A 27,610-nucleotide genomic window follows, 5' to 3' on the forward strand; every position below is an offset into this window, starting at 1 on the left:
GAATCAGAGGTCAAGGAGGTGTAAAAGACTGTCTTTCTGACATGTCAGATGCACGCATGAATTCTTGTGTGTTTGACTGCACAAGATCTATACAAGATGAAGTCAGTCAACACTCCAACATAATTGGGGAGAGACTCATGAGCCCCCACTTCTAGTTGAGGGGCTCTTGACAGTTGATGGCGTCTTGGAGATGGAGATTTGGTTTTCTTTGAAGGTGTGGCACGCTGGTAGGTTAATCATGCTTTAGTACCCCATGTCCATGAGTTCACAGGCAGCACAAATTGGACTCTGTGGACTACATAAAAAGAGAAAGCATAATGTTGGAAGGGAGAGTGGGTAGCCACAGCTCTGAGAAGTGTAAGGGGAGGAGTAGGTAGCTAATATGATCAAAATACATTGTACAAATGTATAGAATTCTCTAAAAATTGAAAAAAAATTAAAAATATTCCATCAATTAAAAAATAAAGTACTAAGTAACATAGGAAAACACACTTTCACACATTCTTGCTTTGACCCACACCTTACGGTACTGTTCTTATAGTTTTCTGAATAATTTTCTAATTTCAGAGAAGCTGCTGAAGACTTCCCTACAGATGGACAAGAATGGGAGCTTGTGACCCTTTGGAGTTAAGAAGTTCAAAGGTTTCTGTAGCACCTCCTTCTCACGGAGTCTACGAAAGTCATTCTTGATCAGGATTAAAGCATTCTTGCTACAACCCACTTCAGTTCAAGGAACTTCTAATTCTTTATGCTCTTTATGTGTTCAGGGTCTGTGTTTTGTGTAGACATGGTATTCAGACCACTGTTGTTCTCAGGGTCACCATTACTGTGAGTTCCACCTGGAGGAAAAATTTAACAGCTTCCATTTATCAAGTCCCCACAACAGTCTGAGAGCATAGCACAAAGGAGGGCCAAAGAGATGGCATAGCATCCTATATTCACATTTAGGGACTGATCTGGGGCACCAAACAAGCACATTGTGTTCTCAAAGCCCTGTTTACTTCCTTTCCAACACAATGCACTTCAGGGGATGCAGCTGGAAAAGGTGTGAATTCTGCAGGGCTGTAGAGGGAAAGTGAGAAGAGCAAGAGTTTCAAAACTGCAGGCATGCACGGAGGATGCACAAACGACACTGCCAGCACCATGCTGAGCACGTGACTCTTTTCCAGTTACTGCCAGCTAAAGCAAACCTCCAGCTTCTATCGGTAGAGAAGCTGAGATTGAAGCAATCAAGGTGATGTCCACGCTGAAATTCCCTGCAGTGTTTCTCGAAAGGATCTACACTCTTAGAATCTAGCCACACAGATTAAAATTTCACAGATGTGTCAGTAAAATGATATTTTTGTCTGGCAAAGATGATTTTATTAGTCACTTCCCCAAAGGACACAGCCACACGCAAGGCTGTAAGGAAGTGCTATGCTTCTTGAAGTGGTTGTGATTCTCTTCACAGTTGGTCCTTTCTGCTCGTCTTTTGGAGTTTTTCAATCATAGACAAAGTGTCAGTTGGGAGAACTTACCAGCGAGTTCACAGTGAACGGCTGCTCCATGCTGTCCCGGCTGCAAAGGCAAGGTGCTCAGCTTGCGCTTCCTTCTCAATCACTTCATCTGTTTCAAAGACACAGAGCAAAGCTGAAGTTACTCTACGAGAACTCGTCTCAATCCCCAAGTTCTAAACTCAAAAGGACGTGAACATTGAAAAAGTTATACCACCAGAGTGCCTAAAGAGTTCTTTCCTAGAAAAATATAAAACCATGGTGGTTGTGGGTTCTTGAAATTGATATTCAAAGGAAGAGGGATGCAGAGAATTAATGGTTGATAAGCAGAACGTGTGAAGCTGCTGTATTAGTTTATTGAGAATCCTATGGAAGGCTTACTACCTTCAAAAAGAAAATGAAGAACATAGTTGCTATGATCAAGAATGCTGGGGTCACTGACTGGAGAGGAGCCTGTAGCCAGGCTGGGTTTCAAGAAGTATAAGACAACTCCATGTGTCTTGACATTATGAACCAGTTTGTGGAGTCCCCTTCCCTTGAGAAGGGACAAGACCTGTTTTAGTGGGCCTTCTGCCTACCAAACATGATAAATGAAAGTTGCTCCCATGATTATGTTCCATTATACACTAAAGATGAGGATTTATGACATATATTGCAGCCCTTTCAGCAGTTAGCATTAAGCTAATTAAAACCCAGGCTACCACATGGTATTCACCAAAGGAAGTGAGACTTTGAACAGAAGCAGGTGCTTTGCTTGTTTTGAGATCCAGATGCCAAGAGTTCCGCAGCTGTGAGAAAGCCACTTCTACCACAACCCACAAGCACTTCAAGGAGGAGCCACAGCCACAGCTGAGTCCCTACTCGCCAACATCCAAGTTACAGATCCCTAGTCAGTCCTACTAGGTCAACAGCATGACTGTACCTTAGCATGCAGAGAATCTAGGTAGGCTATGCTCAGACACATGCCCATAAAAATCTGGGATGAGTACGGACTGTCTTTAGCCATTAAACCCAAGGAAATGAATATGGTAGCAATAGAAAGCCAGCTAGCTGTGTGACTACAGATAAGTTACAGTGTTGGGACATCTGAAAACTGGGGAAGTAACAGTACCAATGACATGGCTGTAACAAGGATTAAATGAGTTAGCAAGTAGACTATAAAGAGTTCCTATCTCATAGCCAATATCCTATAAACATTACAATTATCAGAATCTTTCATTTTCAGCTGAGGAAACTAGATTTCAACAGTGCTAAATCATAACCATTGCTAGTCTTTCCTCTGGACATCAGTGAGGGCAACCTCTCTATCCCCACTTTCCACCTCTAACCCCGTCACATCTGGACATTCATCTTCTCACTTAGGAGACTGTGGCAGGTGGCAGTCTCTTAAGCTGCAACATTCTGTGATTTCAGAAAGCTCCAATCAGGTCAGTCAACTCATCTTCATGTTAGTTTTCATTCCAAACCCACAGAAACCCTTCAAAGAAAACGACCGTGCGGCTAGGTTCTAGCTTTTTCCTTCTTGTCTCCAGATAACCTTAGAGTAAATACTGAGCAGTATGCCTGAATTACAAAGTTGTCAGAAAAGAAACTGCCTTGGAGAACTGTAGCATGATAAACAAAAAACCAGAGACAGAAATTAGGGTTCAACCTGAAAGTCAGAAAAGCAAAATAGCCAGGCACTGGCTCTTACCTTAACCTCAGTCTGAAATGGTGATCCTGCCTTCAGGAATCTCAGAAAGAGACTGAGAGCTGTCTCCTCCTGTCTTACATTCCTCTTTAGTGCTGGGATTAAAGGCATGCACCACTATTTCATGGTCTCTGTGGCAAACAAGTGTGGCTACTGGGATTAAAGGTGTATTATCACCACTGTCTGGTATGTAAGGCTGGCCAATGGAGCTGTTTGACTCTCTGATCTTCAGGCAGGCTTTATTTATTAAAATACAAATGAAATGCCACTACAGAGAGCTAGAGTCACAAGTCACAGTGTGGACTGATCACTGCGGCACTGTGGCTGACGTAGAATGCAGGCCACCCTCACTGGGGAATTGCCACTTCTCAGTTCTCAGAAAACAACAAAACTGAAGAGTTGAAGAGACTCCCTGTCTGATGCAGCTGCGCGAGTCTGTAACCTCCGCACTAATGGGGTAGAGTCAGTAGGATCAGGAGTTCAAAGTCAGTTTCAGCTACAAAGAGAGCTATATAGAAAATTGAAGGCCAGCCTAAGCTAAGTGAGACCCTGACCCTGCCTCAAACATCAAAAAGAAGAGGTAAAGGGGGAGTTAAAGAAAGAACCAGAACGGTGTGAAGGGGTGGGGGAGGGTGCATGGGAACAAAGAAATTCTAGTTGTGAAAGTAGGGTTAATTCTGGACAGGTGGCGGCAGGAGGGTCAGGTTTCTGTTCAAGGTCATCCTGAGCTACACATCAGTTCAAGGCACCCTCGGATTTATGAAACTATATTTTAAATTAATTAATTAAAACACAGAGCCCTAAAACTCATTCACAAAGCTTCTAAACCCAGAAACAGGCATTTTAGAAGGAAGCCCGGGATTTCCATACATGCACTTCCGGAAGTGACGGTGAACAGATCTGCACTAACTGTGTCTGCAAATGTATCATACAGGATTCTTAGCTGTGGGCAAAGCCCCCGACTCTCTTGAATTCTGAGAATAACGAAGAGATCATGGATTTCCAGGAAATCGGTCTCTGTGGCTACATTTCCAGGAACACCACCCAAACCTCACAGAAGTCTAACAGACCAGAACGCCACCTTGGCATCTGCTACAATGCCAACAGTCTCGATCAGAGACTCTGGCAACGAATTGTTGCCATGGAAACTATGCGCAGTTGCCTGAAGGGGTTTCTATAACTTTGCAGTTTCCATACCACAGCGTGAAACATAGATGTTCATCAATTATGTCTAGGTCACATGCCTGCAGCCTGGCTATAAAGAGGCCTGGACTATTCAGCATTTCAATTCCTATAGAAAGCAATAAATGTGCCAAGTAAGAAACGATGTGTTTAGATTGGTTGGCCGACCACAACAGTAAGTATACAAAACCGAACGAGCAAAATTTTCTTTGTAATGTGTTTCCATTTTTGTGAAATGTTTAGTTTGTATGTCTTAAATGCCAGAATTAATTAGTTAGACACAGTTACAATAAGCACTGTGACCTTTCACGTGTAAGTTTATTATTCAATGGCAGAAGCCAGCCTCTCCCAAACATAAGATGAAAGAAGTTCACGGACTGGTTGGCCTTTCTTTTGGACTGTCCATTGCTCGACGGCACTGTTCCTAGAGGAGTTCTTATATTTGGAACTTCCCTGTTCTGGGTCTCACAACTGCTAAGAATCACAAAGTGGTATGCTGTCTAGGCTGGTTCTCAATGTCTAGACCAGGTATCCCGAAGGACTTTCAAGGAGCATTCAAGGTCAGTATTATTTTCATGACATGACTACAGCATTTGCTTTCTGGAACACGTGTGGGTGAGCATGTATGTGGGTGTGTGATGAATGTGCACGCGTGCCCACAGGTGTGGAGGCCAGAGGTGAATGTCAGCTGTCTTCCTTAGTCACTTCTCCACCCTATGTTTTTGAGACAGGCTCTCTCACTGAATGTGAAGCTCACTAGGTGGCTATGCAGGCTGGCCAGCTGTGGCTGGGTCCTAAGGACTCTCAGGGGAGGGGGCGAGAAGGCGCAGAATCAATGGCACAGACTCTGGGAGTCAGGCAGGTCAAAGCAAACTCGCTTATTCAGCAATGGGGAGAGCGTTCTATACCCTTTTCCCAGCACCCAGGCTGGGTTCTGAAATTATCTTCCTGCAGTCAGCTGAAGGGATTCCCTGTTATTGCCTCCCCACGGCTAGAGTTACAGTCAAGCCCAGAAATTCTGGCTGAGCTTTCCATGAGGATCTAACCCCAGTTCTCAAGATTTCAGTGCAGGCCCCTATCAATCAAGCCATCTCCCAAGCTCCTTTTTTTTTTCTTTTTTTGTTGTTGTTTGGTATCCATCTCTTACAACTGTGTTTTAGAGGGTGCCAAATAGGTGAAGTAATTCACAGAATCTCCACTTCAATATTCTTAATGTCTGTTTCAATATTTAATAGTGGAAATAACCAACCTTAAATCTTTTAACTCTTTAGTAATGTTTTAGACCAAAAAGTTTAAGTATTGCTTTTCTAAGACAACCAAGCAAACAAAGAGCTAAAGACTCATCACACTATGCATGTGCAATCAGAAATAAAGCAAGCCATAAGGATCTAACCCAGGACAAAAGTCAATGGCAAGGCTGCCTTTCATCTGTGCTGCTGGAGCCTTGCTGAAAAGAATGAGTGAATTTAAATAGAAAGAGACGCTCAGTTTCACTGAGGCCCACAAGTACAAATACAGCAGCCAAGCAAACACCTCACAAAGCCATTCTCTTCCTGATATAAATATGTTATTCCCAGTAGATACAGAGCGCCCAGCTCAGACCCACAATTTTCCACCTTTGTGGCCACGTCACCAGGTCACAGACTACAGACACAGAAGTGAGGCAGCCAACATCTGCATCCTGAAAAGGAATAATAGGAATGATCGAGGATGAGAGGAAAACATCCTTGGCCTGGGTTTGCAGGACCCAGGGGGCTTAGGGCAGCAGAAATTCAGTGGTCACTAAAGTCAAACTGAGAGAGTGGTGCTCAGGTTGGTGGTTTCGCTCTGGTGACGATTAAAGACAGGGATCTTGTAGGAGAAAGTGAGACAGAATTAATTCTCTCAATGATGAGAAACTAATGGAATGTGAGGAATCGAGCAAAGTGAAGTTCCCAAGAACAGGGAGGGACTTCCAATAGACAGGAAAAAGTTAAACTGTTTCCTCTGGGTAGGGGATAACAGTATTCATTGTGGAAACTGACAAAAACGGAGGTATTTCTATCCAGACTGGTTAGCACTCTGGGAATAATATCACAGGTTTGGCCGTTTAAGGGGTGACATCTGTCTGTGTTCTGGCTCAGTCGAGAGATGGTCATGTGCTCATTTGCTACTCATCACAACCCTGTCACACACACACACACATACACACACACGCACGCACGCACCGGTCTTTCTCTGACTTCTGATTTGTGAGCCGCTGACTCGGACCGTCTGCTAGCTCTTGAATCTGGCTGGCATTGTTACCCCTGACCTTGCAGGTGTTCTAGGCAGCTGATTAGTCGGTGCCCTTTGTTCTCACATTTATGTGACCGGCTTGTAGTGTTACCATGGAGCTGACGCCTATCACAGCTCCCAAGATACAGCCACGATACAATGTAGACACAGCTGTTCTCGGTCACCTCATATTTAACTCCTCCTCTGTGTTTTCAGGAGTCTAAATGAGTGGAGGTTTCTAGAAACAGCTCTTACCCACTTACAATTCAGTCTTTTGCAATTGGCTGCACTAGGGGCAAGAAAATGTGCAGAGGACAGCAGCGTCCTGCACATGACCCTCAAGGCACGGTGCTTCAAAGCGGGCAGACGGCCTGCAAATGCTGGCCCACACCTCTCCCTTCCCTACATGGCCAGCTCGTTTACATGATACCCAACTGCAAACTCTTTAGTTTTTCCTTTTATGTTCCCACACTAACTGCTTTAACCCCAACGCATCTGTTCTCACCCTAATATTTGTGGTAACATATAGTTTAATAGGAGTCCTTTTCCCCTGTGTACCCATGGTGAGCTAGCTTCTATCTCAGAAGGAGGTATATGACATGTTCTACCCACCCCTCCCTCTCTTGCTAGCTGAAGTCACATACAGGTGAGGTGAGTCATAAGGATGGGCAAAACAAGAAAAGAAGAGAACATCTTAGTTTGCTCATAGTCAGACAATTTAGAGCTGCTGTGGAATAATCCTTTCACACACTATGAAGATGTGTTGCTTTCATTGGTAATAAAAAGCTGATTGGCTGATGGCTAGGCAGGATTTTTGGGCAGAGAGAATGCTGGACAGAAGAAGGGTGGAGTCGCGGAGATGTCATGAGATGCAGAACGAGCAGGATGGGAAGTATGATGAGCCTTGGGAAAGCACATAGGTTAATAGAAATAGGTTGCTTTAAGTTACAAGGGGTAGCAAAAAAAAAACAAGCTTAAGCTATCGGCCGAGCATTTAATAGTTAATATTAAGTCTCAGTGTAGTTATTTGGAGCAACTGCTGGGACACAGGAAAACTCTGCCTACATAGAACAGGGGTTTTCAACCTGCGGGTTACGACCCCTTTGGGGAGTTGCATATCAGACATCCTGTATATCAGATATTTACATTACAATTCAGAACAGCAGCAAAATTACCTGAAATAGAAACAAAAACAATTTTACGGTTGGGGGGGGTGTCACCACAACATGAGGAACTGTATTAAAGGGCTGTAGCACTAGGAAAGTTGGGAATTACTGACTTAAATGCAGACAGCTTTGAGTGGTTGTGTAGGCAGCTGGACCAGCATCCTATAAAAGCAGTGACTCAGGCAGTCATAGGGACTATCTCCATGCTCTACAAAAACCCAAGCCCGTCTTTGCCCTCCTTTCCCTAGCCTTAGTGTCTGTCTGTCTGGCTTCTACCATTCCCTTATCTCCCACCAGCCCCACTAAAAATGACCCAGATTGTAACATTGCATTTACCCACCCAGAAGTCTCAGGCTTCCCCAGAATCAATACCACACAACCCTCAGGTCTACAGTGAGCTACAGTCCCAAATGCTACCTGTGGTTGTCATAAATAGTAAATTTGGTGGTTTGCAGTAAACTTTAAGTTTTAAGTCAATTATTACAATTTAAAACTGGGAAAGTTTCATATAAAAACCCTGTGTGTGTGTTGTATGCATCTATACCTGTTCATGTGTGTGTATGTGCATGTGCAGGTGTGAATGTATATGTAGACAGCAGAGGTCAGTGAAGGGTTGTCTTCCTCTATTGCTCTCTGGCTTACATTCAACAAGGTCCCTCCACTGAACCCAAGATCTTGAATGCAGTAAGGCCAGCTGGCCAGCCAGTCTGAGATGTGCCTGTCTCTGCTCCTACTGCTGGAACTGTATGCAAGCATGCGTCATAATACCCGGCCTTGGAGTTAGTTAAGACACTAACACATCTTAACATTTGAATGGCAAGCTAGTCACCAACCAAGCCATCTTCCCAGTCCCAGATTTTCAGCGATCGGGCTCTGGTATCAGTGAGCTTAAGGCCCTGTGTTTTTAGACACTTACAGTAGTGAGTTGCTTCCTCTGTGACTTGGGATCAGAGAAAGAGAAGCAAGGCTTTGATGAGGAAACCAAAGCCATTTTCATTTATTTATTGCCCATTGGGAAAAAAGACAATTTTAAGTGCTAAGAAGATTAGCAATGGCACTTCATGGAAAGAAGAAATTCATGTAGCATGAACTCCACAGGAGAGCGGGCTTGAGGCTGTCTGTTAACACTCACACTTCCGCAGCTCACACAGGCAAGAGACAAGCACTGCAGCTCAGAGAATTAGAAATACACTGAAGCAGAATGTCAGAGGTCACACAGAAGTATCGCGTGCCATGCAAGAGGAAAATACAATTGCTTGTTCGAAGTGAAGGTCTGGTATGGTGCAATCACACAATGCAAACAGCCCCATAGTCCCACAAGCTGGCGGTAAACCTGGTTCTGACATCTGCTTGTTAGCTCTCAATGTGTCCCTCCACGTTCACAATGGCACTCACAAGCAGCCTGACCTGGTCCCACTGCCCTCACACCTACAGCTGTTTGAGAACACCCATCGGCAATGTTTGGTTTAGTCTTAGCTTGCTCCTTAACCTTGGCCCCAGTACAGCCCACATTCTTCAGGTTTGATACCATCAGAGTTACAGCCACGAGGCATTTAACCTGGAAGACTCCCTTCGGGAGTCTCTTTTGCTCTGTAATTTTCTGCATTCTTGCGTTTATCCCCAAGCCCTCTCCTCCACAGCCTCTAGGAAATGTAATCATTCCTTTGAAACTGACCTCTTACAGAGGGGCAGTGAGCCTCAGTTTCTTGCTGATCCTGACATAAGGCTTGGGGACGTGAGTGCCCAGAAGTGCATGTTTCAGCTAAGCCCTGTTCCAGAGGACCAGTTGGCAGCAGTCCAGTGAAGGGAGAGAGCCACCAACTACCCAATGTATGTCTATGACAAAAGTGAGACATCCACGAACCTTCTCCGAGTGACAGTCCACATACTGTGCTCAGAACACCAGGCCATCTTTCCAACCAACAGTAGCAGCTTCTTGTCACTTGATGCCCATCTCATTTTCTCTAAGTCTTAACTGCCCCCAAAGACTCGAAAGCACTGTGATTTTTGTCTTTTAATATATGTAGCACATAATGACAAGAATCGACAGAAGAAAGTATCTGGATGCTATTTTGTGATTTCTTTTAGACTTAATATTTTTTCTTTCCTTGCCCTCTTCGTTCACCCTTCCCACCCCTCTGGTTGCCCCTCTCCCCCAACACCTCCCATTCCCCTACCCCTCCACTGGCCCCACCCCCACCTTCTGAAGAGCAGGGAATGTTCAGAATCTAAGGTCTCACACATTGGACAAGTACTCCAGAACTAAGTACTTCAGAACAATTTTGTGTTGTTGTTAATGTCGTTTTTGCTTTTTTTTTAGTGTCAGATTACTTAATTTTTTATTTAAAAATATACTTTGGGTTTTTTGTTTTGTTTTTTCAAGGAGATGTACTTAAGCTCAGAATTCTGACCTACTTTCATCCATAAAGGCAGTATTTTCCAGAATACAGAAAGGAATCTACCAGACAGTGAGCATTCTCCTTGGAGACCTCACACTCAGGGAAGAGCTGGGGACATCTTTACCCAGTTGTCTCCTTTTCTTGCTGAGTGCCACAGTGGCCTGGATAAGTAGGTGAGGTGCTGTCAGGTGAGAGTGGACAGACTCTCGTGCCACCTGCCTCAGTTCTCACTGGCCAAATCCACAGCTTTTATTGGTCCCCACTGGGTTAGAGTTCATTTTCCAGGAAGAAAAGGTGCAATTTACTTAACTGGAGATATGGAAAGGAAATTATTGTAACCCAGGCCTTGAGCTGCAAAGGTCAAATCTGATCTAGATAACTGGAGAGGCCTACTCTACTGCCTTCAATGACAGAAGCACAAAGAACGACTTCTTAAGTCATACTCTTAAAGATGGGGACCTGCTTTAGGAGGGTAATAAGCTAGGCACAGCCCCTCTACCCATTTTTAAAGATTCTGAGAACAGAACACTTTGTGTAAAATATTCATCTACACTATTCACAAAAATGTGCCAGGACCCAGATGACATCATATCTATACCCAAATATGGGTAAGGCAAAGACAGCATGCACAACTAGAATTTGCCAATTACTAATTGACTATTCAAGTTCTTTAAAGTTGCTAAGAATTAGAAATTTTCCCAAACACTACCGAAGAATGCATTTCCCAAAGACAAAATAAAGCTCTGGGGAAACAAAAATATATGAATGGAGATGAAGATGCAAGAGTGTGGGAACCAGCTTCCATTGAGGGCTTTTTTCTTCCTGTTAACAACTATACTTAAGACACTTACTGGGCACCAGGTTTCTACGTCATCCCCGAGGGTATGTCCTAAGTAAACATTCTACACAGAGAGCTTTGAAGCTGATCAGTCAGCAAGACTGAAGAGTATTAACCACATCACTCTTGGTTATCTATATAAAAACGTGACCTTTTTTATATAGATTTACTTATTTTATTTTGATGTATATGAGTGTTTTCCTGCATATGTGAATGTGTACCATGTGAGTGTCTGGTGACTCTAGGGGTCAGAAAAGGGCATTATATAGTTACAGATGGTTGGGAACCAGTATATGGGTGCTAGGAACCAAACCCATGTCCTCTGCAAGAGCAGCAGGTGTCATCAGCTACTGAGTTAATACACTAATGATGGTGATGATGATAATGATGACGATGAAAATGAGTTCGTAAGGTTTAACTATTTTGATGGAAATAGTTCTGGCATAGATTATTTCTTCCTTGGTGTAAGACAAACATCAGCTTGTAGCAACGCTTCCTTCTCTTCAACTTAACCTCTTTAGCCTGTCATGGGATTAAAAGACCTTCCGCCAGGATGTGGTGGCAGGTAGTTTTTGGGAGACAGAGGCAGGAGGATCTCTGTGAGTTTGAGGCCAACCTTGTCTACAAAGTGAGTTCCAGAACAGTGAGGTTTCAGTTACAAAGAGGAACCCTGTCTCAAACAAACAAACAAACACAAACAAACAAAAATTGCACAAAAAACAAACACACAAAAAGAGATCTTTAACTTCTCACCGAAAGCATTAACTTCAGTCCCTACTCTCTTTTAACTAGTTTCATATCACTGAAATCTTTACCAAATATAGCCAGAGTATAGCTTTGTAGCAGGCATTCACCTATGAATGGGCTACAAGCTGACTACTCAGTATGGACCCCATAAATTCCAATCTTTTTACCCCTTTAAAGTGTACTATTTTCTTCCCTTCTCTTTATTGCGGTGGTTCTCAACCTTCCTAATGCTGTGACCCTTTACTACAGTTCTTCCTGTTTTGCTGCCCTCACCGAACCAGAAAATTATTTTGTAGCTCCTTCATAACTGAAATTTTGCTATTGTTATGAATCATAGTGTAGATATCTCTATGCGACCCCTGTGAAAGAGGTTGAGAACTGCTGCTCTGCTGCCTTCTAGGTAAGAGCTAGTGGGGTTCTAGGCTGAGGAGGCAGCGCTAGTACAGCGCTAGCTGTCTCCTTTAACATAACACACAATAGCAAGACAGCCGCCATCATGGTAATAAGTACTGCTAATAGGTACCTCCCTTTCCCAATGGAATCCAACATCACCACACATGATCCAGACTGCTGTGAAGAGGGCCTGGTCAGAGCTTAACAGACAACACAAGCTTACACACGAGACCTGTAGCCCACAGTGAGAACACCTGAGTTCAAATTCCAAGCCTTCTTAGAGTGAGGTCATGCTTGACAAACATACAGCACAAAGCTCACTACCATTCCCCCTCCATTTCATGCATGAGGAGACAGAAGCTTCTAGAAGAGGCAATAAAATTGAGCAATGCTGGAGGAAGGAAGTAAAACAAGGAGGCCAGCGTTCTGTCATAGTCCTGCCATGATAGCAGTCATCCATTAACCTTTGAAAGTTAACAGTGAGGCCCAGAGGAGGGTCAAATCTGTGGGCCTCAGGCAAGCCTGACAGAATTGCCTAAAGAAAGGGGACTTTGGTCTAGTATCACAAATATGACTCATAATCTTTGTGCCCAAGATATAAGATGGGCATTCATTTACATTTTTTTCATAGGCAGAATGATTTGGTGTCTGTACCTGGCCACCTGGTACATGTAAATAAAGAAATCTAAATGCACAATTATTCTAGTAGGGCATGGTTCAATTCAAAGTATTCATTAGCTTTTAAGATAAATTCTAAATTTTGTGGTATTCAAAAGACATTTCATAAACTCAGAGATTTCCTAGTAGGAGAACAACATTGCCATCTTGAATATACGGCGATTCTGAGCTTTTTAGATATGATAATTATTATGCAATATAAAATGTTTGGTAAATAAATTTAAGGTGTCAGGAAGATACTTGGATTTAAACACATTTTTCTCATCATAAATTCAGGATGATAATTTTACTTTCCTGTTGGCAAGTCCAGAAAAATAAATTCTGAAACTATTCATTTCAAATATAAACCATTAACTTGTTATTGTAATATGCTTCCCTTTATTCCAAATTGCTTTTCTAAAAAATACTATTCAAAGGTACTTAGTTCAATGAACCCATTTTTAAATGACATCTTTTTTTTGTTTGTTTGTTTGTTTGCCAAGATGACTAAAGCTCTGAGATAAATAGGACCAGTCCTTGGCCATGACTAATTTTATTTAATTTTCATAAATTTCCTAAGGAGAGTCAGATGTTAGTCTGACATTGCTATTCGAAAGCAAACAAAACCAAACCAAACAAAGGCCAGATATCAGGAGCATCTGCCCACTGCTTCCCCAGGGTTCCAGACATCCTGAGGCATCTGCCCACTGTTTCCCCAGGGTTCCAGACATCCTGAGGCATCTGCCCACTGTTTCTTCAGGGTTCCAGGTATCCTGGAGCATCTGTGCACTGTTTCCCCAGGGTTCCAGGTATCCTGGAGCATCTGTGCACTGCTTCCCCAGGGTTCCAGGTATCTAGGAGCATCTGCCCACTGCTTCCCCAGGGTTCCAGATGTCCTGAAGCATCTGCCCATTGCTTCCCCAGGATTCCAGATGTCCTGGAGCACCTGTCCACTGCTTCCCCAGGGTTCCAGATGTCCTGGAGCATCTGCCCACTGCTTCCCCAGGGTTCCAGATGTCCTGGAGCATCTGCCCACTGATTCCCCAGGGTTCCAGATATTCTGAAGCATCTGCCCACTGCTTCACCAGGATTCCAGGTATCCTGAAGCATCTGCCCACTGCTTCCCCAGGGTTCCAGGTATCCTAGAGCATCAGCCCACTGCTTCCCTAGGGTTCCAGATATCTTGGAGAGCATCTGCGCACTGCTTCCCCAGGGTTCCAGATATCTTGGAGAGCATCTGCACACTGCTTCCCCAGGGTTCCAGGTATCCTGGAGCATCTGCGCATTGCTTCCCCAGGATTCTCTAGCCACTGGCCTCTGCACTGTTCAGTGTGCTCCTGTGAGCAGTTGCACAGATGTTTGGTTTTGCAGTAGATGAACTCTTCAGTGCAGAAGAACAAGAGGCTGTTGAATGAATGTGACCACAGGGTGGCGGGTTGGAGTACTGAGGATGAACACAGGGTTACCCATGTGCCCTTTCATGGCACTGGCACTCTCTAGTAACATACCAAACACTTCTCAGGAGGTCCTTATGTCAATGGAGTGAGTGCTTAAAATGTAACGATTGCCTGGTCCTGTTATTATCTCTCCATCCCTGCCTTCCACCCCTGTAGGTGACATCTCTCTCATGTTAATGTAATGTTTATTCTGACTGAAGTTACTGGACTACCTGGACCATAGTAACATGGTGGAGGAGCGAAATGTTGGCAATGACAGGTAATTAGGTCCTAAATGGGTCAGAATTTCTGGGAAGGATGTCCCTGACCTTCCCCTCTCATTTTTTTTAATTCATCAGGCCAAGATATGTTTACTTGCATCAAAACTGAGACCCTTCATCAAGTAAAATTCTTCTAAGACAGTAACAGATAACCCTCTGAAAATGCCTAAGCTTCTCTCAGCTGATATTGCTTTAGAACAAGCTTATGGTTTCCATGACTTAGCAGTATCTCTCCTATTCCTCACCCCTCAGTCTACATCCCAAATACTGATTTTTCCATCTCTGCAGTTAACATGTCTTTGTCCTATGGAATGCAGTGTTTTTCCATGGCTACCATTTAATCTAAGTTGCAGCTGTATTCCTCATTTCCACTGGGGCATCCATCCAACTGTGATTTCTCATTCTGTATTATCCGAGGATAAATATACCTTTCCTACAAAGACTTCCTTTTCCAAATAAATTTATTTTGTGTTTACTTAGTCATTATTACTTCTTAAGCTCTGACCATGAATTAGAAGGTGTTGAAACAATGGAGAATAGGAACACAGACCTGTGGGAGGTTTCTGGACTTACAGTATCCTGGTGACAAGGACTATGGCAGAAAGGTAAAAATGTTGGTCAATTGGCTAATAAAAGATCATGGAACGTACTTCAAAATCAACATAAACAATCAATAAGAGGTTATCATTTTTAAGCAAAAATATTTCAGAAGTGATGATATGTCCCTGGTGCATCCTGAAACATAGCATTGGTTTGTCTGATTATTGGAGAGTGAACTTTGGTAATTTAGATTATGTCAGTTTTTCCTCTATATGGAAACCATTTTCTGAAATGCAATTAAAAAAGTATTTTGTAAGCAGTTATGTTAGGAGTATGCAAATATTCTGTTACCAGCTAACTTAAGCAACTAAAGATGATTTTTTTTTTCTGAAACAATCATTGCAACGTTGGAAAAGGGTTGTTGCGAATTAGGTCAGTCTGCTAAATAACCAGGCCAGCTCAAGAATAACAATGATATTTTAATGGCTATAAGGGGAAACTCACGCCACAAGAGTGGGAGGTCCGACTCCCTATCTTCCCGGCACCTGGGTCCACCCAGCTTTTCTTTCTGGGCCCCAGGTAGCCACACCTTAACTAGATGTCTCTGGTTGACAGCTTAACTTATAAGTTAGACATACAAATACTTAAAATAATTAATGGAAAATTATAGAATTTTTCTAACAACATATAAAAGATTTAATGAGGACATGAAGTTGGTTGGGTAGAGTAAGGAGGGTGCACCTGGAAGGAGTTGGGGGGTATTAAATATGACCAAAATACATTATAAAATTCTCAAACAAAATACAGTATAAAATTCTCAAACTAATAAAAAAAAATTAAAGAGCGATTCACAAGTCTCTCAAAATGTTGTATTTTACTCACTTTTTTTTCCTTCTTGGTCACAGGTAACTGAAACCAAAGAACTCAAGGACATGCATGAACAGGGACAACCGAGTATCTATGGCAGGTTCTGCAAAGGTCATTCTGACCCAGTCGTCTCTTCACTAGCCTTCATTCACATACTTGTTCCACACATCAACATATTCAGTCACTGAGAGGCGTCATGCAAAGGCAATGCAAATACCCCCACAAGCAGTCAACACTTCTTCTCAATAACCCACCCTCCCAGTGAGGGCTTAAACAGCTCCTTTTTAAGCAGCTGTGGTGGTTTGAAAGCAAATGGCCTCCAAAGGGAGTGGCATTAACGGGAGCCTTGGCCTTGTTGAAATAGGTGTGGTCTTGTTGAAGGAAGTGTGGTGGGTCACTGTGGAGGCGGGCTTTGAGGTCTCATATAGGCTAAAACCATGCCCAGTGAGTCAGTCTACTTCCTGCTGCCTTCTGACCAAGATGTAGCCAGCACTATGTCTGCCTGCATGCTGCCATGTTGAACCATAATGACAATAGACTAAATCTCTGAAACTGTAAGCTACCACCTCCATTAAATGGTTTCCTTTATGAGAGTGGTCATGGTGTCTCTTCACAGCAATAGAAACCCCAACTAAGACACGAACAGACTAGTTTATACTCTTGATTATATAGGATTGAATATACATCAAATAGGCCAGAATCAATGGGCTTGCTACAAAAAATAAAATAAACAACAACAACAACAACAAAAAGCCGGCAATTATTTTTGAATTAAATATTTTAAATATTTGTATTAGCTCTGAAAATTGCATACACTGTTCATATTCAGTCCTTACAATCCTCCCGTAGCCATCTGCTGCACTTTCACCTCCCTACCCCCCCAACTAAATCACAAACCTGCCTTTTGTGTTACCTTCTCACTGCTCTTGGGGGCGAGGCCTGCCCTGGAGTGTAGTTAGCTGACCAGGGGTCACATCATTAAAGAAAGCTGACTCTCCCTCTGCCAGCAGCTGCCACGTGCTTATAGATGTTCAGGTAGTGCCTGCCATTGCCCCTCCATGCAGGGACTTTTGTCTGGCTTTACCATGTATTGAAATGAAGTATTTTTAAAGTATCTAAATAGCATCTCTGAAAGTCAACAAGTGATACGTTAGCAAAGTAAAATAATAGTTGCATCACTTGCAGCTTCTATAATATCCATGATCACTACATCAGATGAAAATTTGCAGAGCAGTAGTAAGGGGACAGACATGAATAAAAATAAGCAAATGGCAAGAACAAGTTTTTAGGCAAACGTAAACAGCTACGCATGATATGAAAAAGTATTTAAGCTCACTAGTAATTTTTAAAAATACTGAATTTCAGCACAGGGCTATAGGTCAGTAACTGTCCATTCTCTAGCCACAATGCTCCAGGTACAGGTTTTGGATCTTTGGCACCACCAAAACAAACTTTGAATTTAAACTAGGTCATTTCATTTACTGGACAGATAAAAATCACCTAACTGGATCAGACCCAATATTGATCATTCTGAAGAACATATGTTCCTGTTGACCAAAAAGGTCTAATTTGAAAATTGTTCTTTAGATTCTTTGACTAAATAAGCAGACACATACACACACATACACACACACACACACACACATACACACCTCAGCATGTTTTAAAAGTATTAAAATATTGAAATAAAAGTAGTCATCAAAAGAGAAACATTTAGCCAGGCAGTGGTGGTGCACGCCTTTAATCCCAGCACTTGGGAGGTAGAGGCAGGCGGATCTCTGTGAGTTCGAGACCAGCCTGGTCTACAAAAACTAGTTCCAGGACAGGCTCCAAAACCACAGAGAAACCCTGTCTCGAAAAACCAAAAAAAAAAAAGGAGAGAAACATTTAAAAGAATCTGACAGATGAAGCTGTTAAAGAAGATTTAAATGCTTGCAGCTGGACCATGACTGTCCATGTTAGAGCCTTCCGTGAAATGAGCAAGTGATGGAAAGCACCACGCCTGTCGTGTGAGTGCATAAGCACTGAACTTATATGGGCACTGGGAGGTAAAACACCTGGTACACAGCTGAATTTTCCTTAAACGTTCCTTCAATGATGGCCTCACCAGGGACTTTCAGTGCATTTCTTGTATCATTTGCTACAGTTGAAAATTCACTATGTACGTTGTTAGAACATGGAAGTTCTATTTCTTTCCACACTTTGATATTTTACTAATTGGAAAGGCAAGCTTCCCCACAAGTTGAGAACCACTATTCTACAACAACAGAAAACACTATATAGGTACCTGTTGACCTTTTCTTCCCAGCGTCCTGAATGTGACCTATCCACTGGGCTGTGCTGAGGGCATATTCAGCAAGTGATTCCAAAGAGTACACCCACCTGATTCCAAGTTAATTTTACTTTTATTTATGTACCTGTGTTCTGCATCGATTCAGTGAGAAGTTTCCCTGAACCATGGAAACACCCACACATGCAGGGCCCTTTCTAGGCCTTTCCAATCCCATTTTATCTCCTGGCTCCACTCTTTTAATGTTAGAGGGAGAAAATGGACTGTTTAGAACAAACCTTTTGGGGAACAAAACAGATAGAAACGAGAACTAGAGCCAATCCATTATTAGAATGAAACATGGCCCTGTGGACGAGGAAGAGTTCTTTGGGTTTCATTTTAGCCACAGAAATGCACAGTACTAATGTTAAGGGATACAGCCTTAGATGTAGGACACAGAACAGAAAAAAATGAAATCACGGGATCAGCAGACAAGAGCAATTCAACCAAAATCCCATTACTAAATGTAGTTTTTTTCTTTTTATTAGAGGTACATGGCTGATTAATGTTCAGTCATTTGAGCTTGAAATACTGTTCTAAAAGGGATCTGTACCAAGGGTTCTTTTTGAGTATAAGCAAATGGAAAACAGGAAGTCAGCACAAAAGAGAGCCAGAAAGGGTTAATATGAGTCATCCTGACCTCCTGTTTCCAAATTAACCCAATGAATCACCAAGTTAACTCATCAGTGACTGATCGGTGATGGTTACTTAAAGTTACCTCTCATAGGAACCTTTGCCAAATCTCTTGGCTCAACTGAGATGCCATTAAAGCATTAGTTATGGCAAGTATTTAAAAACCAAAACACCAAATCTGTCATCAAAAGTCAAGCTAAAACTCAAGAAATTGAAGAGTTTCTTTAGGGTAGAATGAAATTTTAGTTAAATAAAGAAACATCCAAATCAAAGAATGCAGATGTTACTTGACATGCCTTCAAGAAAATAATGCATGGTTTATGGAAAAGCTTTACCCAAGACCAGGAGAAGCTCCCTCATGCTGAGTAAGACACAACACCGGAACTGGAGGTGTATAGATTAATGGTCAAGTCTTTGTTTAATACGTGTGTTCATGAATTAAATCCCAGCACTAAAATAGAGAGAAACTGAAAACTAGGTCCCAGTTATAGATTTCTCAAAGTTACTTACAGAAAAAACTCATAAGGCTTTAATAATAACATTGTGAAAACAACCCACATATATCAGTGATGGCAGACTAGATCCACTTGGAAAAGACCTGAAGGAACTGACTATAGTGATTTGCATTGGTATGGATCCTGGTTTATTAATACAAATTTAAGGTCAATTTTGTTATTCTGTATATATATAGTTCTGCTCTTGATTAAGATATTGTGATTGCACAGCTCATTTAAAAATGTAATGTATAATTAAGAAATATAGGTAAATAGAATGCCATCTATAGTAGTCAAGCTTGTAGTCATGTTAGTTAGGTTTTCTAGATATATACAGATACATTTCAGTTAGATAGATATTCTTCAAATCTTTTGGAGACCTACAGAATATGGCATTTAAAATGTTTTAAGAATTTAGGACTTTTCCTGACAGAGACACATCTGCTCCTGGTAGCACCAATTACTTCAAGAGGAAGATGGGCGTCAAAGAGGCTCCTTATAGAGTCGCTTAGCCATTTGGGCAAGAAACTGCTCTTGCCTGTATTGCTTGATGAACTGGACATGCAGGACCTGCAGAGAAATGACTGCTGAACTTTGCTAAAGGTGAGATGATCCTTCAGGGTTCTTGTTTCATGAAAGTGTCTGCTAGACATTTAGACATTCTTCAGGACACAGAAGAAAGTGGTTGAAAACGGCCAATATAGGTGGAACTGTCTTTGAAATTTTTTGCTTCATGGAAAAGTCTTCCAAATACTATGGGCCTGTTGGCTGGAGATGGGTGCCCCAACAATACAGATAAACTTTGGGTGACTGTCCAGGCAGCGAGATGTCTCTGTCAATTCAAGAGTTTTGGAAGTTGCTCACAATGCACTTCCTGTTTACTTAGGGTAATATTATATCCTTCTGGAGTCTTTGATGGAGTTGAAGATAAAAGAAAGTACATATAAATATTGTAACTGTAATTCTTGCTTGATACCTGTTTTGTTATATGGAATTTTACTATGTTAAAGTTAAAGAAGCTCCCTACAACACCACGTTGTGTGCCAATTTGTTGGAAGAGGGCTGCTTGTTCATTCTGGCCACCCGGAACTGAAATAATCACACAGAAGCTATATTATTTAAATCACTGCTTGACCCATTAGCTCTAGCTTCTTATTGGCTAAGTCTTACATATCAATTTAACCTATCTCCATTAATCTGTGCATCACCACGAGGTCATGGCCTAACAGCAAGGTTTTAGCACGTCTCTCCGGAAACGGCTCCATGGCTTCTTTTTGACTCCACCTCCTTTCTCCAAGCATTCCATTTAGTTTTCCCCACCTAGCTCTGCTCCCCTATAGCTTTGCTATAGTCCCAAAGCAGTTCCTTTATGAACCAATAATATTTACAGCATACAGAGGGAAATCCCACATCAACTGACAACTTCCACTATTCACTACCTTGGGGGGTCTCCCCAGCAATAATTAAAATCTGGACTCTGAGAACTAGGTGCAGTTAGTTAAGTAAGCCAAGGAACAGCTGTAATTTACTTTGCCCGTGCTCCCTACAACCTTCTGAACAAGATAAACAAACAAACAAACAAACAGAACTAACAATCATTACTGCATTGTACTTGGAGAGTGAAAGCTGCATGAGACCCTGGACCATGGGGAGAGGTAGATAGCACAGAGGTTTTTGGAATACTGATAGCCAATACTAGACCCAAAAACTGCTGCAGTTTTTCAAACGGCATATCCTCCTTATCTCAAGCACAGTCATTGTCACCTATGTCAACGGCACTGGGCAAAGAACTCAAACAGAACCCATTCTTAAGGCAAATGTAAAAAGACAAGTTAGATGGCTCAGCTGGTAAAAGTTCTTGCTACTGTATCTACCAACTTAACTTTGATTTCCAAGACTTAGAAGGTGGAAGAAGAGAACCAAAACTAATTTTGCATTATTGTCAAAAGATACAGTATTAATGTATAGGTCAATTCTGGTAGCTTTCTAACTTCCATCCTGAGACTAGATTCCAAGACAGACTTGCTAATGACTGGAGATGGAAAGTCAGAACTACAGCAAAAAGAAGATAAACTTCTAACTGTTGGGAATGTTATGTTAAAGTGTGTTACTTTTGTTTATGTCGCATTTGTTTAACTCTGTGAAGTTGTGATACCTTGTTGGTCTAGAACACCTTATGATCTAATAAAGGGCTGAATGGCCAATAGCGAGGTGGGAGAAAGGATAGACAAAGCTGGCAGGCAGACAGAATATATAGAAGGAGAAATCTGGGTGGTTTGGAGGAGTAGCCAGAGAAGGAGGAAGGAGATCAGGGGCGAGCCATCCAGCTACAGAGTAAGAGTAAGATTTACAGAAGTAAGAGAATGGGAAAAGCCCAGAGACAAAAGGTAGATGGGATAATATAAGAAAGCTGGCAAGAGAGAAGACAAGCTAAGGCTGGACATTTGTAACTAAGAACAAGCCTCTGTGTGACTTATTTGGGAGCTGGGTGGCAGACCCCATAAAGAGCAAAAAGAGCAAAACCATCATACTACTACTACACCTAATATTCCAAAAGAGTTCCCCAGACAAATCACAAAACTCACCTGTGTTTGGATTAAGGGACTGCTTTTCATAAATAAGGGTTAGGGAGGAACCACCCATCTGAATGTCTCTAGGACAAGTACTTCAATAGACAAAACTAACACTGACTTACTTTAAAAGTTAGAGAATCAATCGAGCTGTGGTTTAAAGACTAAGCAGCTTTGCCAAATGTTACACTTGCCTCTCTACTTGGCTAAAGAGGCGGGAGGACTGTACTCTCTAGCCAGCGGAATTGCTTAGAGATGCAAATAATTTCTGACAAAAGCCACACCCAGATGTAGTTCCATCCAGATTATTCCTGAATGGAACTCTGTGATGTCAGCTCAGGACTTCTGAATATGCCCTCAGCACAGTCCAGTGGACAGTTCCTGCGTTCAGGAAGCTGGGAGAAGCGGGTCAATCGATACCAATATTGTGTTTTATGTTGTTTTAGAATAGTGGTTCTCAACTTGTGAGTCATGACTCCTCTGGTGTCAAAGGACTTTTTCACAGGGGTCACATATCAGATATCTACATTGACATTCACAATATTGCAGTTATGGAGTAGCAAAGAAATCATTTTATGGCTGGGGGTCACCATAACACGCGGAACTTTATTAAAGGGTAGCAGCATTAAGAAGGTTGAGAACCACTGTTTCATTGGTCTTTCCATTGATGAAGGTGATCTTCTTCATTGAATATATTGACTGTGCTTTGATTTGATGATTTGTTTGGTGATTCATATAAAGTTATGTCCAAAAAGAGAATCAAAATCAGAAGAGTCAACATAGGTTAGGTTGAGAGAACAAAGACATTCTAGAACCAGTTATTCACTTGAACAGCTGAAACCCATCAGCCCTAAGGGATGGAAAACTGACTTTGGTATTTTTAACAGTGACCATGAGTCATTTCTCATAGTTTCCTCAGAAATACCCTATAAATTGTGAAGGAGGTTAGGAAAAAAATTACTAGATTAAACAGAAACACACAGAGACACCCAGTGGGTTGATTAAAATGTTAACTGGCAAGACTTGAGAGAGGGCTCAGTGCGTGAAGCTGCTTGTACCGAGCCTGAGTTGAATCCCCAGGATACGGATGGTTGAAAAAGATACCCAACTTCCCAGATTATCCTCCAACCTCCAGATAGTAGTGTGCATGTGCACACACTATAAATAAACAAGTGAAAATAATGTCTCTAGCTTGAAAACACAATGGCCAGGAGGACGCTTGATATGGACTCAGGGGCGTCTGCATTACTTCTCATAATTTTGAGTAAAAATTAGCAGCCTAGATGTCCATCATTACATAAATGTCTAAAGTGTAGTGAACCTATAGTTTTAATTTTATCCAGCTGCAAAGAAACATGAAATTATAACATTAAAAAAAATTGGGTCACCATGTTAAGTGAAATGAGCCAGCCAGACTCAAAGACAAATTACATTTTCTCCTGTGTGTGGAATCTACATTTCAGTTTACACACACACACACACAGAGAGAGAGAGAGAGAGAGAGAGAGAGAGAGAGAGAGAGAGAGAGAGAGAGAGAGGATATGAAAGTGGAAAGGAAACCTGAGAGGGAGAAGTCTATGTAAAGGGAAGGGGGAGGAAGGAACACAAGAATAGAAAGGGAAGTATGGGGGAGAATGGAGGGATCACAGAACGAATCAGGAAGGGCAGTGTGGGGAGCTAATAAGAACAGTATAATGACATACAGATGTGAATGTATTTCCTTGTTAAAAATTAATTTGAGGATAATCAAACTTTCTTTCTTTTTTTTCTTTTCTTGTTTCTTTTTTTTGAGACAGGGTTCCGCTGTATAGCTGTCCTGGAACTAGCTCTGTAGACCAGGCTGGCCTCAAACTCACAGAGATCTGCCTTGCCTCTACCTCCTGAGTGCTGGGATTAAAGACATGCCCCACCACCACAAAAATATTCCTGAGAAAAACCCTTAAAGTAAGGGTCTCAACCAACGAAAAGTGTTAACTATTTTTAACAGTTCTTTAACGTTTCATCCACCCCTTCAGCGACCATCCCGGAGACACCATTCAGACAGAGCACATTCTGCTGCTGAGCACACCCACAGAACATGGGACCCCCTCACCGTTCCCTCCAAATCACTACCCCTTGCAAATGGGTAAAGGGCTGAGAATGATGTATATTTTATTCAAACAAGAAGATAAAATGCTTCTTAAAATTCCCAAGAAACAACTAATGCATACATTACAGCTGAGGGGTCCTCAACAGTGGATCCCCATGAACTAAACCCTCCGCTATATGGGCTGATGGAACAGATAACTTACATCCAGTTCATTTTCCTGGTTGACCCCAATAGCTGTGCTTGCCTTTGAGTAAAGAGGCTCTAACAGGGTGGTTCTCAACCTGTAGGTCCCGACCGTTGGGGTCCAGCGACCCAGGGGTAGCCCAAGACCATCAAAAAAACCCCAGATATTTGAAAAGCAATTTGTAACAGGAGCAAAATTACAGCCATAAAGTAACAACGAAAATAATTTTATAGTTGGGGGTCGCCACAACATGAGGAACTGTATTAAAGGGGCGCAGCGTTAGGAAGGTTGAAAACCCACTGCTCTAACGGGATCAGCGTACTGCTCAGACATTAACGTGTTTAAAACGGTCTAAAAAACATATCCAGCAGAGTCTCCTTACAGAACACATTTGTCAAGTTCAAGTTAGCATCCACCAAAAACACACACACAAAAAAATGCCCATTCGAAACACTACTTAAAAATTGAAACCGGAAGTCAAACATTCAAGTGTTAATTTGTCTGCTCTCTCAGTCCGTGTTGACCTTGACGGAAGCTCAAATTAACCTCATTTCTGGAAACACTTAAAACTCACGACTTTGTTTAATTTACAGCGGCTAGCTGGACGTCTGCTAAGCAGCGTGCTTACTAGCGACTAAACACTCATTGGGGAAGGCAGATCAGCCCCTCCCCGTCACACTAACCCAGAGTGTGGTTTTTTTTTTTTTTTTTTTTTTTTTTTTGTCAGTCCTTTAAATCCGATTCTGTTACTTGAATTGCTGCCTCATTGTGAAATGTTAAACTTCAGTTATTCACTTATTCACAGTACTTCTTATTCACTTATTCACAGTACTTCGGGTTCTAGACTCCTGGCAGGTCTGGTTGTTATAGGGAGTTCTGGAAAATTATGTTTTCATGGCATTGCACATTTTTTTGTGCATTTCCCTTGAGGCTTTTAACGAACACTCAAGTTATTCTGATCAGAGAATATGTCTAAAGAGGCTAAATGGCATCAATACAACATTTAGAAAGCCCTCTCCACCCCCACCCTCCAGTATGAAGGTGTTTTACCAGTTCTCGCCCCTCCCTCCTTGATCCCGGGCAGGCAACGTGAAGCCCCACGCAAAACGAGCGAGGTGGGCTCTCAATATTCTGACATCATCAGCAAGGATGCATCCTAAGTCTGAACCAGAAAAGGACGCGCATCCGGGTCCAGGTCACCGCCCAGAGGCCAGGAGCCACCGTCTCCGCCTTCCCCAGCAAGAAGAAAGTAACCATAGGGCGGGAGAGGGGCGCCTGGGGGTCGGGACCGCAAGGTGACGGGAAGCCAGCAGTCATCTCCACGCACCTCCGGGGCCAACGAATACACGTGCGCGGCCACTCACCAGCAGTCGTGCGTGTTGGGTGTTCGCGTGGGACGGCGACTGTGGCGGCTGCCCCTGCGCGGGCCGCGTGGCTCGGGCATCCGTGTGGCCGCTGCAGCCGGGGCGGCAGTGGCTGCTCCGCAAGGCACCGGTGCTTGGTGACTGTGGCACCAGGCTGGGAGGCGCCCGCGAGCTGGTCTGGGCCGTGCCTCCTCTTGGTTCTCTGCTCGTGGTCTGACGAGCTCTGCTGCCTTCCGTGGCTTGGGCTCGCTCCTGGGGGCGGGACAGCCCCAGTGCCTTTGCAAACCCACGCACTGCCGTGACCCCCGAATCTGTGGCGGCTTTCTCTGCGGCAGCAACTTGGGGAAAGAAATCGTCGCTGCTGCTACGGTCCTGGCCTCCCCTGCCCCGGCCCCTGGGTGCCGCCTCCGCCTCTGCCTCCGCCCCCTCCTCCGTAGCCACAGCCTCCCACGTGCTGCAGAAAAACCTCTGGGGTGGCGGGTCCCTGCGGATCTCTTAGGGCCTGAGTGAAACGGTTGCCTGTGCTTTATCCCCTAGATAACCTGCATGCTCGCTGCCCAAGATTGGAAGGTCCAGCGAACCACCAGCGACTCGTAGAAGCAGGGGACTAACTGGGCGATTTCAAAACTGCAGAGTACACAAGCCATGATGATGCAGCCGGATTTGCCGGTGGAATGGCTCCGGATATAGGATTACAACTTATGTAGAAATCCCATTTTGAGATTTGACTGTGACTAAGCGCTCCCGCCACGAAACACTCTGTCTCTCCCCGCCTTCTTGAGATAGTAAAATACTCATTATTACTATAGTTATCATCATATGGAGCGTCTTTAATAAGGCCATCCACCTGTGCCAGACACACGCTACACGCATTCTGACATATTTGTTACAGCCCCGCGTATAAAAATTGCATCTTATACTATTTCCTTGAATAAGACATAAAGTTAAATTATTTATCTACGATTTTTTTTTTCTCAGCAGCAAAGTAGTAGAAGATACATTTTAAATCTGAGAGTGTGGAAGGAAGAAGAGGGAATGAAAGAGCCAGGAGAAGCCACTGTGATTTGGCATCTGTGCTGGCTAGCTTTGTGGCAACTTGGCACAAGCTAGAGTTATCTGAGGAGAGAGAAACTGAATTGAGGAAATGCCTCCTTAAGAAAGGGCTGCAGGCCGGCCTATAGGGCATTTTCTTAGTGATCCATGTGCAAAGGCCCAGCCGACTGCAGGTGGAGCCATCTTCGGGCAGATGGTTTTAAATTCTACAAGAAAGCTTACCGAACAAGCCGTGAGAAGCAAGGCTGTAAGCTGCGTGACCCCCGATTGCTGCCGTGTTTGAGCTGCGGCTATGACTTCCTTCTGGAATGGACTGAGCTGCGGCAGTGAAATAAACCCTTTCCTCCCCCAAGTTGATTTGGTCATGGGGCATTATCACAGAGATGGAAACCCTAAGACTTCATCAAAAACTGCTTCATTGAGGGAGCAGATCCTACCAACTCGCCAACATATTAGGAACTGGCTGTTACCGATGAGACTGGGGGCCTTTTCTTCAATTTAGCTGGGAGGAAAGACCACAGGTAGGGCAAGGCACACTGGCTTTCTTGGTTGCTTTTCCTTTCGAAACCAAACTTGCAACCCTGACTCTGTCACCTTCTGAACTGTTTGACTCACTCTTGCCACCTTCTAAGGGGGCACCACCCTACTGTGGTATATATAAAAGCAGCTTCAACCCTCAGAGGCAGTCTGCATGCTTTGTTCCAAATATCAAAACCAGAAAATTCCCTGCATATTCACATTTTAAATTCCATTTTTTAGTTTGCTGTGGAAGGAATTAAACCAGGAGCATCAAGAGGACTAAGGATGAGTTCTATCTAGCCTTGAGCAATAGCTCCAGCACCCCAAAATTCAGATTTGTAGAGATTTTCAAAAAAAGTTTTAAGATGGTCCACTAGCTATATCTGAGTAGCGTGTGGCTTCTTCACATTCTTCAGTTTTCCACAGTGCG

The 27,610-nt window shown here is 43.0% G+C and overlaps 1 protein-coding gene across 1 annotated transcript in view; it reads right to left on the reverse strand.

Annotated features, from left to right (window-relative positions):
- Nucleotides 1-26,029, reverse strand: part of Stambpl1 (STAM binding protein like 1) — a 46,894-nt gene extending 20,865 nt beyond the window's left edge. Inside the window, exons 1-2 of the mRNA XM_057778136.1 lie at nucleotides 25,609-26,029; nucleotides 1,518-1,605 (exon numbers count right to left, since the gene is read on the reverse strand). Of these exons, the coding sequence (XP_057634119.1) occupies nucleotides 1,518-1,547 (30 nt within the window). The 5' untranslated portion in view covers nucleotides 1,548-1,605; nucleotides 25,609-26,029. The remainder of the gene's footprint in view (nucleotides 1-1,517; nucleotides 1,606-25,608) is intronic.
- Nucleotides 26,030-27,610: the final 1,581 nt, after the last annotated feature.

Source organism: Chionomys nivalis, chromosome 8, assembly GCF_950005125.1.
Source record: "Chionomys nivalis chromosome 8, mChiNiv1.1, whole genome shotgun sequence".
Taxonomy (NCBI): domain Eukaryota; kingdom Metazoa; phylum Chordata; class Mammalia; order Rodentia; family Cricetidae; genus Chionomys; species Chionomys nivalis.